The following is a 13975-nucleotide window of genomic DNA, read 5'->3' as shown; positions in this document are numbered from 1 at the left end:
TTATTTTTAAAATTTTCTTTTCTAGTTTTTAGTTGAGATGTGACTGCATTTTAATAAACTTGAGACAGAATGTCCTGTGCTGATGTTGAAAACAGTGGCTGGCAAAGTAAACTACTAAATGGACAGTGGGGAGGGATTGTTTTGTTGACAAATTTTAATGAACAATTTAATAATTGTCAAAGATCCTTCTATTCCAACCTTTATTATGTGTATCCTCTTCAGGGATGAGAGGACAAACAACAGGGTTTTTTGGAAACGTGGTCTTAATACAAAGGTATTTTCATACATTAAATGTATTTTATAGGTTATTAGATAATGAGTGCTGATGCTGATGAAACCAAACTATCACTGTTAATTTGACAATTACATGCTTATGTTTAAAAATAATGTAACAATCCTCTAGCCCATCTTTTCTCCACTCTCTGCATCATTAAGAACCTCCATATCCTCTACAAACCATGAACTGAACACATGCTCCTATTAGCGTAATGGTGTGTTTGTATGTGGAAATGTGTATCGGGCCTGGGAGCTGGAGCGCGAAGTGTTATCTTCATACATCCTTATGCCTTTGAGAGTGTAGACACAGTGGAGAGCTATATGCAGACATACTCCTTTCATGTGTTATTCAGGGCAGCAGGGGGTTTTCTGTGAGGCTCAGGGTCTCCATGGACCTCCCCCAACATGCCAAGCTTTTCCCTCCTTCACTACCACTTTTTCAGCACCTACCAGAATTTATTTCTGGTCCATCTTTTTCACCTCTGTCCATCCTGTCCTGGCACAGCCCAGTCACCAGAAGAAAATGTCGGCACTATATGTTTCTACAAACCAAGAATATATGAAATTTGCACATTTCATACACAACATATCAGTGTTTCTAAAGTGACGCACTGTATCTTACTTTGTCATCTGGAGTTGGAGGGGGATAGTGCCACCTAGGCGAGACACCTGCCAAACTGCCAACCACTGCAGACCGCTATTCATAACCAACAAACAAAACTGGCTATGATGAAGGAAATGATTGCTGTTTTTCCAGCTGCTTTTTAGGCACCAATAGTGTTTTGTTGCAGCCCATCACTGTTTTTCCAGCAGTTCTAGTGCCACAAGAAGTGGTTGCTTTTTTCCCCAAAACATTGCTGCAGTTCCAGCAGAGATTATGCCCCAAAACCAGGTATTTTAAGCCAAAACATGATCTTTTCCTACCAAGTGTTTTTTGTGCCTAAACCTATCTACTGCATTGTTGAAATGTTAAGTGTCAACGTATCCACTGTTGGTTTGCAGAATGTCAGTATTTTTTCTAGCAAATGCATTTCCTGGTGTCTCTGTCCACAGCTTTACCATTCCCTCTCTTATACATGTATGTTAAACCATTCCTTTCCCTCTTCTTCTCCTCTTCTCCCCTGCTGCTCCCGATCACCATCTGCCATTTCTGTGTGCCATGTGGAGCCTCACCAGTCTCCATCAGCATTCCTCCCTCAGTATCATTTCCTATCCCTTCCTTTTCCCTTGAAATTCAAATATGAAAAGGGTCCCTCTCTTGGGAATGCCACAGATTGTCACTTGCTCATCTGATTTGCTTTGTTGATAAGAAACTCTAAATAGACTGATGCAGAACTCTGATGTTTTTCCAGTCAGGAACTTTACCTTCCCTTCCTTCCTGTGGCCTATATAAGCACTAATGAGGTTGGTTTACAGAATAAGTTATTGTTTCCTCCTCCACTGAGAGAGCAGCAGGAAACATATGTGGTACAGAAGGACCACCAACCTGTCCTTGGTCTGAGCTCTTTATTAGTCCTTGAAGATTTTTGCATGGCTTGTCAGCTGCTGCGTCTGCACTTGTGTTCCCTCTGGTCTTATTTCCAGACATCATAGACACTATGTTGAGGCTAAACTATGAAGAAGAATGTTTATAACACAGGCCACCATTTATTTATTGAAGGGCTTCATGGATTCGTGAGACGTTTGCTCCTTTGGTCACCTTAACCACAAGATAAGATAATAGGACTGGCATACAAATCAGCTGTGTGCATGCCAACACATTCTTATGCAGAAATTTTGTTATCAGTGTTATCTAAAACGAATTGAGAGTTATTTCAGTTATTATTTGGAGGACTGGTAAAACAGAAATGAATTCAACAATAAATAATGTACTTGTAGTGTCTGACGTTTTCCCTGTTTTTCCTGTGAGACGCAATTGACTTTGTTTACACTGGAAGCAAGTCAAGTTAACCAGATAGCTAAAGTTTTTGTGCTGTTAATTTATAATGAATTCCACTAATGACTGAGATTTTGTTTGCAACAGTTGTAAAAAAAAAGAAAGGATAGAATAATGAACCACATTAGCTGTGGACTGATAGATCTTAATACTCTGTCTACTCGCACACAGAAAGGTGAAGTACTAGGCTATGTTGCTGTGTTTCCACTACATGGTCAGCTCTACTTGACTCAACAGGTACTCTTTATGTTTTCCACTAGACCAACCTGATCTCAAAGAAATACATGAAACAACCATGACCTCCTAGCACCCCACATTATGTGGTGGTGTCATGTATTGTGTTGATATGTGCCAGCCCCACAGGAGCAATGCCAGTGGAAAGTCAGGGCCGTTTGTCATGGTTGACACATCAATTCCCTGGTTCATTGATGTCATGCAAAGGGCAGGAGTTAATGTTACAACCCCATAGGTAGTATAAAGAGCAAGAAAGACTGCATAGGAAGGAGGTCAGGGTGATGGATCAATCAAATTTTTGAAGTATCTCCAGAAAACAGTATGTTGAAAACCTTCTGAGATGAATGCTCTGTTGACATAATATGTAGGATGCATTATAAGCTGATGGTATCATTAGAAAATCAAATCAGAAAATCTGAATATTTCCTTATTTAAACTTTATTTTCCTGTTCATTTTTTGGTGACATTTAGAGCTCCCATCCATTCCAAAGGACGGATATTTTTGAGTAAATCCTGAGTAAAAGCTATAAAGCTTTCATGTGATTCTTTGACATGTATAACTAATAGAACATGACGTTTACTTTGAATACAAAATATGTGCTTTAACGATATGATTTATAGATTAAAATGTGCTTTGTGCTTCCTCCCTGCCTCACAGTTGTCCATGCTTGTTCAAAAAGGGGACATGGCTCCACTGCAGTCCACTTCAGCTGGTGTGGAACACTGTGATTTAAAGGAGGATCTAAGCGGGATAACTTTGCGTACTTACATTCTTATCGTAGTTATGTCACATTCTATGACGGACTTAACATCATTTCACAACGTACTTATATCCTGTACATAACAAGTATAGTTATTTAAAGGCGCTGTATGTGAGAATGTGGCCAAAACGGTTACTGCACTCAAATTCAAAATACTGCCGCGAGTCGCATCCGCCCCCCCCCCCCTCCCGTACAGTTTCGAGGTAGATTCGCTGGAGACTGATTTGTTTGCCCACGGGCGGCTGCCGTGGCAGGGCTGCATCGCCGCGTCCTTGATCTTCAGTCTTCCAGCGGACCGTTCGAGCAAGTCCGGCTTCTCTGCTGCTAACGCTGCTGCCGGGATACAGGTAAGGAGCCGGCTGCTAATGCTATGTACCGGGACACTGCTAATGCTGCTTGCCGTGCTGCTGTAGCTCAGTCGTAGCTGTAACCGATGCTGAGACTCTACTGACTGCGTGACTGGTAGACGGCAGTGGGTGGCACAACAGGCCAAAACACAAATTCAAAACATAAACAAGATTTGCGGACCATAAAATTTTTTTTTAAATGTGAATATTCTGGCTGTACTACTGTTGTCGTTGAGATCAGTATGTTATATGAACATTATTCCTTAGTCTCTGTGACATATTAGGAGGATTTTATGACTATTTGCTTTAGATTTCTTACATATAGCTCCTTTAAGACGAAAGCGCAATCTTTTTCTAAACCCAACCCTAATGCAGTGTTCAGAGGTCATGGTCATTTCACGTATTTCTGTAAGATCAGACAGTACTCCCTCAGTGTGGGTGGAATTCGAAGCTGATTGTCATCGCATATGGCACATGACTTGTTAATTACACAAGCTACTGCCACACAATATGAAATAGCAACAACAACCCTGGAAAAATGACCGTAAACAACAGCACATAGCACAACAAAAGCACTAGCTATTAGCACAAGCTAATTACCTAGCTAGCTCCTCAGGGCTCCATAAAGCAGTTGTTGAAATGTTGATTTTACACAAGTTTATGAGTAAAACAGGCTTGGTTGTTAGTTTCCAGTAGAAAGCCAACTTAAGGAAACTAAGATTTCAAGCAGAGAGTAGGGTTCCATCATGGACTCCAACAAGCCACCCTCCTTCCCATTGTTTGCAGGTCTATGGCTGTACGTCCTGTCCATCAGGTTCCTGTTGGAACCACTCTTGCCATTGTCGTTCTCAGTGGCTCTATTATCATTTTTCAGTTTTTTAAAATGCTTTTTCCTACACTGTTTGAATGTCTTGTTGCTAACAGTGTAGACATTTGCTGGTATATAGCACTGTGTTGCGCAGGTGATGATTCTAGTGATGATTCTCTCTTACCAATCAGTGGTCTGCAATGTTTTAACTCCACCTTTTAGTATCGGCTAAGCATGCTTGGAATTGGAATTGAGGTGGTACTAAAAAAAGTACCAGGTACTATCCAAAGAACTTATAATTGACTGGAGAAATAAAAGAGAGACATACACACCACTGCACATCAATGGCAAGGAAGTAGAGAGGGTTGCAAGCCTAAAATTCCTGGGCACTCACATCACAGAGGACCTCAAATGGTCAGTTAATACCAGCATGCTGGTTAAAAAAGGCCAGAAATGGTTATACGTCCTGAGAACACTCAATAAGGTCAACCTATCACAACAACTGCTGATGTCCTACTACCGCTGCACCACTGAGAGTGTCCTGACCCATGGCATCATGGTGTGGTATGGGAAGGCTCTGCAGAAAATCATAAAAACTGCAGAGAAAATCACCAACTCCCCACTACCAGCCCTGAACAACATCTTCACTTCACGTTGTCTGCATAAGTCACACAACATCCTCAAAGACTCTTTCCACCCTGCCCATCACCTTTTTGAACTGTTGCCCACTGGCAGAAGATACAGATCCATCAAAACACGCACCACACAATTCCTGGACAGTTTTTACCTCACAGCCATAACCGCACTGAACAATGAACTCAAAAATTGTGCAATATAGAAAATACAGCACTCATGTTTTTTATGTGCAATATATTACCATGTGCAATATATTACCATTTTTAAAAGTAAATGGTCACCTTTTTAAATGAAATCTACCTCTATGCACACAATGGCACTGTAAATGTCACTCTTGACTTGTTTTGATTTGACTGATTGGTTGACTGTGTGAATGTGTGTTGGAATGTATGGCAGGGTGATTCTATTATATTTATTATTACTTTTTGTATAGCTATGAGGCCGCATCCTGATTGTGCAATGAAATTTTGTTGTAAATTCTTTTACAATGACAAATAAAGTATCTAATCTAATCTAGCTCCAGTTGAGCTGTACCATACAATGGAAAAGCAGCGTATAAGCACTGGACAGATGAAACTCAAAAATTAAAAAAAATTACACATGGACAGAGCTAGAGTCAGTGTTAAAAGGAGCCTCTCATTTGCATTAGATGAGGAAACTAGGCTAGAAAACAGACAAGCAAATTAATTTCTTTATGATCTCAGCTTTGTGTCGTTGCGTACTTACTACACGGTTCACATCCCAGGATAGACTATATTACAATAAAATGCTGAGCAATCAGAACTTCAGAAATGTCAAAGGCTTTTTAAATATATTTCTATTTTGTATTTGTGTCACTTTGATAGGCAAGGACTTTACTATTATAACTGCCCCATCATGATATCCTGCGTATTAGCAGCCCACGAATGACATTACGTCCTTAATGTAAAGTTATGTACGAATGTAAAGTTAGGCCCTGATCACACAGAAAGTGTTTTGGAGGATGCAAAACATGAGGTGTACCACACTGCCTTTTGTGTTTTTAATTGAATGCCACATGTAAAAATATGCCTGCTTCTCCTTTTAATTGTTTCCAGTTTTTATCTCAAAGTAATTAGTATCTAGTTCCTAAAATGGACAGATAGAGGGTACTTGCTGTAGCTCTGGTTGAGGGTGAGAGGCTGTTAGCAAATAGTTTGTTGGGCACAGGGAAACAGAGATCTGTGTGGGTACATGAGACCCTAAAAAAGAGATTGGATCACAGGAGGACCACCAGCTGGTCCAGGAGCTTCGCCTCCATGATGGCTGTTTCAAGTACTGCACTTATATGCTTCCACGGCTGCTGTTTTCTATCGAGATGGCGGTAAGTGCAGTTTGTAAAGTCGTATAGCTCTGGGTATCCACCAGTTTCTTCTCCATTATTTACCAACTGTAAACTTGTTGTCGTGACCACATGCAAAAACAGTGAGCAAAAAGCTGCCTCCAGCTGCTAAAACGTTTTCTGTGTGATCAGGTCTCTACTGTGGTTAGGTTTTGGAAAGAAAACATGGTTGGGCTTCTTTAGTTTTAGGCAAGAAAAGTTAATGTGGTTAAGTTTAGGGAAAAGAAACATTGTGAGGATTTACCTTAAAATAACTCAAAGTTCACTCAAAGTTATACAGTTCCGAACATGCATCTTCTAGGGAAAATCCCAGGGGAAAGTCCTGTGTTTCCCAAGAGCGCTCGGGACGGCTTCCATGTTTACTCCCATCAGTGCATTCGTATGTGATAGCAGCCTTCAAAAATATGTGGAATATGTATGAATTTGGGTGCATTACTTTTCGTAGGAAAACGCATGAACGGTTTTTGAAAACCGCCCCAACAGCAGCGTGTCTAATTTGTTCAAAATACACGTAGGATGTATAGTATATTATGCCTACCTTACAGTTAAATGTGTTTGTTGTCTGCAGCTATGGAAGAGCTGGATGGAGATGAGGTCAGAGTGTCCTCCAGGGGACGCTTTGCTGAGAGAGACATCGTCCAGGTAAAGTTTATTCTACATAGGCTCAGCCCTGTAATGCTCATGAGTCACAGATCTGATGTTCTTCAGTGTGACCAGCAAAAATCTGCAGCGAGCTGACTTTGGATTGGTGAAAAACAGGGACATTTTATTCTCGATGCAGGGTTTTAAACAATATTTGCAAATATACTTTGTTAACAGTTGTAGGACTCCCTATCCTTTGGGCATGCATCCCAGCCTCGGCTTTGCAAACTGCCTGCAAGTTGGTTTGTATACAATGTGTCCATGACAAGGCACAGAGTGGACTGGCAAGCAGAAACAGACAAGAAGCCATGCGTCGCAAACTGCAGTAAAAAACCCCAGTTGACATGCATATTCCAAATGCTCTGTATACATGCCCTAATAATGCTATTAAAACCTATAATAATATTGGCATATCCCACATCTTAATCAGAAAATACTAAATTCAGAATATCTAAACGGAATATGCTGTTTCCATGACCCTTATCAAATTCAGAATATTGTCATATTCAGAATATAAGTGTGCATGTAAACATACCCAATGTCACCTCAACATTCAACTGCAAACAAAGGCCAATATTAAAATTTTAACTAGAAAAAATTTTGTGTAAAGCATATCAATTTTTCAGTTTTACATGCTCCCGTTAGGCAAAATCATCCGCCACCATGGTCTCAACTTCCATTCATATGCCGACGACACCCAGCTCTACATCAGTACAAAACCAACCATCAATTGACTCCTTGAAATAATATTCCTGGTTGACATCTAATCTACTCAAACTCAACAGTAACACGGCAGAGCTCATGGTTGTGGCCCCCAAGGCACTGCTCGGGAAGGTTGGGGATCTAATCCTAACCATTGACAGTGCCACCATCGTACTATCTGCTGAGGTCCACAACCTGGGAGTGATCCTTGACTCCACCCTCTCATTTCAGACCCACATCAAATCTGTCACCAAATCTGCTTTCCACCACCTGAAAAAACATCTCTAGACTCCGGCCATCACTCACAGACTCAGTTGCAGAAACACTCATCCACTCCTTCATCACTTCCCACCTGGAGTACTGCAATGGTGTCCTGTTCAGGGTTCCCAACAAAACCCTGGACAGGCTCCAATTTGTACAAAACTCAGCTGCCAGGGTCCTCACCCGCACAAGCCCTGGCAGCACATCACCCCCACCCTCATCCATCTGCACTGGCTCCCAGTCAAGTCCCGCATAATCTACAAAATCCTCCTCCTCACCTACAAGTCCCTCCATGCCCACACTCCACAGTACATAACCTACTGACCTCCTCCACCCCTACACTCCGTCCAGATCTCTGCGCTCCTCTGACTCCGGCCTACTCTTCATCCCTCACTCCTGCCTCCGAACTTTTGGTGACCGGGCCTTCAGCGTCGCTGCCCCCACCCTCTGGAACTCTCTCCCCCCCTGTAATCCGCAACGCCCCTTCACTGGACATTTTCAAATCCACCTTAAAAACTCATCTGTTCACCATAGCTTTTTAATTCAATAATCCATCTCATGCCCAGTGTACCATCACAGTTTCTCTGCCTTCTTCTGTTGTTTGTTGTAGTTTTGTTGCTTTTCTGTACTGCTTGTGTTGTATTGTACTGTTCTGTTGGTGTTATTGTTTCATTACTATGTATTGTAAAGTGACCTTGGGTTTCTTGAAAGGCGCTATATAAATTAAAGTTATTATTATGATTATAAAAAGATAACAGAAAGAATCTCTATCTTGCCATGCACAAATCTAAGGAATATCAAAGCAAAACTTAATTTCATAAAATTAATTAAGTTGCCACATTAAACAGATTTTCAACTGCATACCAAGAAACACAAGGTGAAACACTTTAACAAATATATTATAATTACAATATATTTCCATTTTGTCATCATCCATTTTTCCTGTTTTCATCCAGTTTGTTCCTTTCCGGGACTACATCGACCGTTCAGGGAACCAGGTCCTGAGCATGGCCCGACTGGCTAAAGACGTCCTGGCGGAGATCCCTGACCAGCTGCTATCCTTCATGAAGAGCCGTGGCATTGAACCCCGGCCCCCTCTGCCTGCCACTTCTGACTCCCCCTCAATGTCCACCACCACCACCAGTCTGGCCCCCAAGGAACGCAACATGCACGCCTGAGATGAGAGCAGCGAGCAGAGCAGTATAGTAGTCAGAGCTTTGAGCAAAAGGAGATGTGCGTTTGTGTGTGTGTGTGTGTGTGTGTGTGTGTGTGTGTGTGTGTGTGTGTGTGTGTGATTCCTGCATGGTTTCAGGGTTGGTTTACAGGAACCGAGTCAGGATTTTCACAGTAAATTGATGGGGACACCCACCAGAAGAGAATACATTAATTTACAAGCGTTGGTGGGGAGGATTCCTCCAACAAGATCTGGACTGGAAATGTAAAAAAAAAAGCACTTTTGATCCTTTTAACATTTCTGGTTCAGGCTTTTGTAAACACCTATCATGATGCACCCTCTGCAGGTGTAACACAACTCTGCAATTACCCACAGACTGCATTTAAATCAAAGGGACAAATGTAGTTTAGCACTTTTTCCTCACTTTTCAATTCCAACATTGTAGATGAGTGACTGAAGCCGCTATGGACTTCTTTGCCAACACAACTTCTCCTGCTTAGGTTGAGTCTACAGATCCGTCCTTTCAGTTTCTGTGACACTGTTCCTCCTCACAGCGATAAGAGTGTCTGCTGTAATAGAGTAATAAATCCTGAAGTAGCCAGGCAATTGATTTCCATCAGTTGTGAAGACGACAGCGCTGAGGCTGATGTCCTTTCCTTGTTTATTCTCAGGGCATTTCAAAGGCTTGACAGTAACACAGGCGATCTAAAAAACAAAGAAGCAGAAATTAAATCCTGTCCTGGTTGTGGCCTCTGAGAGCCAGTGAACACCAGTTCTTTTTATTACTTCATGAAAATGTATGCTGTATATTACTGTATGCTAAACATGAAATTCAAATGTGTCATTATGTAAAGAGGTGGAGAATGCTCTACATTTCAAGGTCAACATTCAGAGACTGAGCATCGGCAAGTTGAAACTAATCCCACTTGGATGCGAAGGGAGGCACTTACAAGCACATCCTGAAAGCAGGAAATATATATGGCCATGAAATTAGCTCGGGATGGAGAACAGACTTTAATATCCTCCACTCCAACACCTCCACTTCCTCCAGCCACCATACAATTTAATAATATCATGAAGAACGGGCTATTTCAGCCCCGGTTTCAAATCTGTGTTCTCTGCTGTCCCCCTTCTTCCTCTAAATTGTAACTCCCCCAGCTGGGGCTGTCATTTGGGATGAATCATTCATGAGGTGGGTGCCTCTGGTTCTCAAGCCGTCTGGAGCATGTACCTGTTTAAAATGAACAGAGTTGGTCACTGTGCATTTCACAGGCCAGAATATTTAATATGTAGCAGAGAATGTGTGAAAGCGTCAGGTCACCTTTATTTTTTTCATGTTTTTTTTTTTGTTTGTTTTTTACTGGAAAGAGGACACCACCAAAAAGAGCAAAAAGTGTGAGGGAGGCATGGTATGTAGTGCTGTGTCACAGCCCAGTTGCCAGGAGAAAATGTTGCCATTGTACGTTTCTGCAAATCACGAATATGATACATTTGCATGTTTCATATGTATCATATCAGTGTTTCTGAAGTGACGTAGTAGCCTACTTGAGCTGACTTTGTCATCAGTAGGCGGAGGGGATGCTAGATGGCCTGAAAACTAGGAGAGACGGCTGCCAAGCTGCAGACCACTGTTCAAGACCAACAAACCACAAAACTGATTTTTAGGCTTCAAATGTGCGTTTTTTTTTAGGGACCCATCACTGTTTTCCGAATCAGTCAATCAATCATTTGTCACGTGGAATTATGCAAGGTACAACTCCAGTAAAATATGATCCCATCAGCTCTTTTAACTTGTGCTCTGTAATTTAGTCATCTTTTTTACATCTTCTTACATTGTTGGCTGCTGCTTTATAATTGCCCATGTTTCCAGATGATTCTGGTAATTCATGGTTTCTGGTTGTGGCATGATTTAACTGTCCACACATCCCCACTTCGACAGGACAGCTGCGCTGCACTGCAGAAGCTTCTGAATGGCATATAGCAGTGATCCACTGCAGGAACCTGACAGCACCTCACATTCCCACAATAACACCAGTCTTTATTCACTGTAAAACACACGCCTCCTCTCCTTCCCTCTCCAGAGTCCTCTGCTCTGTCAGATCGGCATATAGAAAAAGAATCACTTGATTGAATGGCACTGTCCATGATTTAGCTAAGTTTTTGTGAATCAAAGATATTACAGTACCTGATATCCTGTTGGAAACTGATGCAGCACTGAGGTTGTCCAGTTTATTTTCCAATGTCTGTGCAATTGCTAGCAGGATGCTGGTTCAGCTGGTGCCATCTTCTCCATCTTTCACTCGATGTTAACTGATGTTTACATTTGAAAAACCTCGACCTGACTAGCTGGCAGAGTTAATAGAAGGAGAGTTTACAGACTTGTGAGTTGTTGACTCACAGTAACACACCACCACTGTCCATACAATTTTTTTTAATGCATCTGCTACACCATGACATGGAAATGTAATGCATCCATGGTTTGCAGAAATGTACAATGCCACCATTTTTTTCTGGCAGTTGGGTTGTGTGTCAAAAGTCACTCAGACCGACTACTTTTGGAAATACTGGCACAGTTTTCCCTCATCAGTGCTGCTGTTCGATATATGGCTGTATATTTCCTGCAGCTGTCAGTCAGGGCTCATCAGCTTCTGTAGACTAAACACATTGATTTGCAATGAATGCTGACTTTTTTCCAAACATGCTCTTTTATTTATAATTTCATTTGTTATGCCTTTGTTGTGTGCATGAATGAGTCAAGCAAAAGTGAGCGAGTGCTTCAGTAGAAACCCCACATTAATTTTACTGTGACAGGCTGTGCTCTCTTTTCCTCACACACACTCCCAAAAACTGTGCAGTTCGGTCACAACTTTTTGTTTCTTGTTGTAGGCTTAGCAAACAACTATAGGAGTGTTTCAACCTAACAGCATCACAAAAATAGAAAGACGGTGAGGTCTGTAAAGCCAAGAATAACGTCAGTGAATGGATTCATCAGGATTTGTCTGGATTATTAAGCATGTGTTGTATCAGAAAGGAAATGGATATGTGGCCTTATTTCTGTCATAATCCTACAAGTATGTGCAGGGGAGGACTCTATTTTTATATGACAAAATGGGAAATTCATGTTACTTTGCATGCTTATTTGGCTGATATGCTGCCAATGATTGTACTTGTTCAGAAAAAAATGTATGTGTATCTTTATTCATATCTGAAAATGACTTCAGACAACATTCCTACATGTGTATACTTGTGTACTGTGCAGGATCATTCTTTCTGTTCCTACTGTTTTTGTGTACGGTATACTTGAAGGAACTGCCAATTTAATAATCCAAAACATATAGGAGATACACGAATAGTATGCATGCATGTGTGTGTTGTGGTCAACAAGTACACCAACCCAGAGTCATGAATACTTTTCTATGAAGCATGTTGAGCTTTCTATACAGTGTGTACAGTATTAGTTAATTACACTGACAGACAATATACTGATCACTACTTCTCCCTAGTTTAGTGTGCTCCATACAGGATACATGTAGGTAAAATGTAAAATACATCTAAAGTGATGTACAGAATATTTTGTGAAGTCTTCCTTCTTTCCATTTTGTTCCCCTCTAATATGTCTTTGTTATTTTTGTCTCCATTTGTGTTGGTCAGAACTTATTTATAGGTTTGTCAGTGTTTTCTAGCTTCTGCTTAGAAACCAAATAAAGATATTGTTCAAGGCTTAACTCAAGTGTGTGCTTGACAGAAATTAATGGGTTATGTTAGGAACTGTACAAAAATTATTAAAAGGGGAAGGCATTTCAAATATAATTTTTTTAAGCACAGGGGAGGGACTTACATTTGTAATATTCACTTAGGGGTGGGGTATACAAATGTAAATGATTGTATTTTGTATTTATTTTATTGCTGGTTTTTAAAAAAAAACATGCCTTACAGACCCTTATTTTCTCCACCATTTATCATAGCCATAAACTGTAAAAAAAAAAAAAAAAAAAAAAAAAAAAAAGAAAGAAAGAAATTATCTTTGGATTTGTGTTGTGAACACTTCCTTAAAAAAAACAACAAAAAAAATCCAAATCCATAACCAAATCTGAGCTTAACATGTGGATATTTCATCAAAATCACTTTGGTCTATGTCTGATTTAAAATGTGGCCAAAAAGAAATTGATTGCATAAACTAACCCATACGCAGGATTGAAAAACCAAGGCTTTTTCAACTCCAGGATTTCTTCTACAACTTTGAACTTTCAAACATCAAGGGGTAAGGGGTTTTTAAAAATCTAATATCTAATTTATTATGGGGGAAGAATCATGCCTTTTTTCACCAGCCACTCTGGAAGGCTCAAGGAAAAAAATTGAAGCATTGGGTCGGGTCCAAGACAAAAGAAAAAAAGTCACCCCCCTCCTCTAATGAATAAAAAACAGTCCCATAGTGTGTACATTGGGTCATAAAGGCACTATTTGCCATATGCAGAGGAAAAAAGATCTAGTCTGTGTTTGGGGTTTTTATTTTTACTTTAACCTGAATCATAACAGACAGTAAACAAGTCATGTGTGATATAAATTAGGCTATATAATTATAATTATTGTTCAGCCTTTAATTTACTATCCCTTATTAAAAAATGGATAGTGACTGGAATATTAAATAATAATACAATAATATATATTTAAAAAAGCAAATTCCACTCTAATATCGTGTAGTAGATGACTGAGCGATGATTGAGTGATTTTTTAAATTTAACATATGATGTTTTATTTCCCAGGACATGCTTATACTATCAAAACGTCAAAATCAGATGTACAATTGTAATAGCGAAGTGTGAATCTTTAATGCCATG

At 40.4% G+C, this 13975-nt stretch overlaps 1 protein-coding gene across 2 annotated transcripts in view; it reads left to right on the top strand.

Moving 5' to 3' along the window:
* LOC117256981 (copine-9-like) overlaps nucleotides 1-9854 on the top strand; it is a 351865-nt gene extending 342011 nt beyond the window's left edge. For both annotated transcript variants that reach the window (XM_033626735.2, XM_078169776.1), the window contains 2 exons: nucleotides 6927-7000; nucleotides 8920-9854. In XM_033626735.2, coding sequence (XP_033482626.1) covers nucleotides 6927-7000; nucleotides 8920-9141 — 296 coding nt within the window. In that variant the 3' untranslated portion in view covers nucleotides 9142-9854. The remainder of the gene's footprint in view (nucleotides 1-6926; nucleotides 7001-8919) is intronic.
* The last annotated feature ends 4121 nt before the right edge of the window (nucleotides 9855-13975 follow it).

The sequence above is a fragment of the Epinephelus lanceolatus genome, chromosome 1 (genome assembly GCF_041903045.1).
Source record: "Epinephelus lanceolatus isolate andai-2023 chromosome 1, ASM4190304v1, whole genome shotgun sequence".
Taxonomy (NCBI): Eukaryota; Metazoa; Chordata; class Actinopteri; order Perciformes; family Serranidae; genus Epinephelus; species Epinephelus lanceolatus.
Note: the sequence above shows the minus strand (reverse complement) of the source record. Positions and strands in the feature narration are given on the sequence as shown.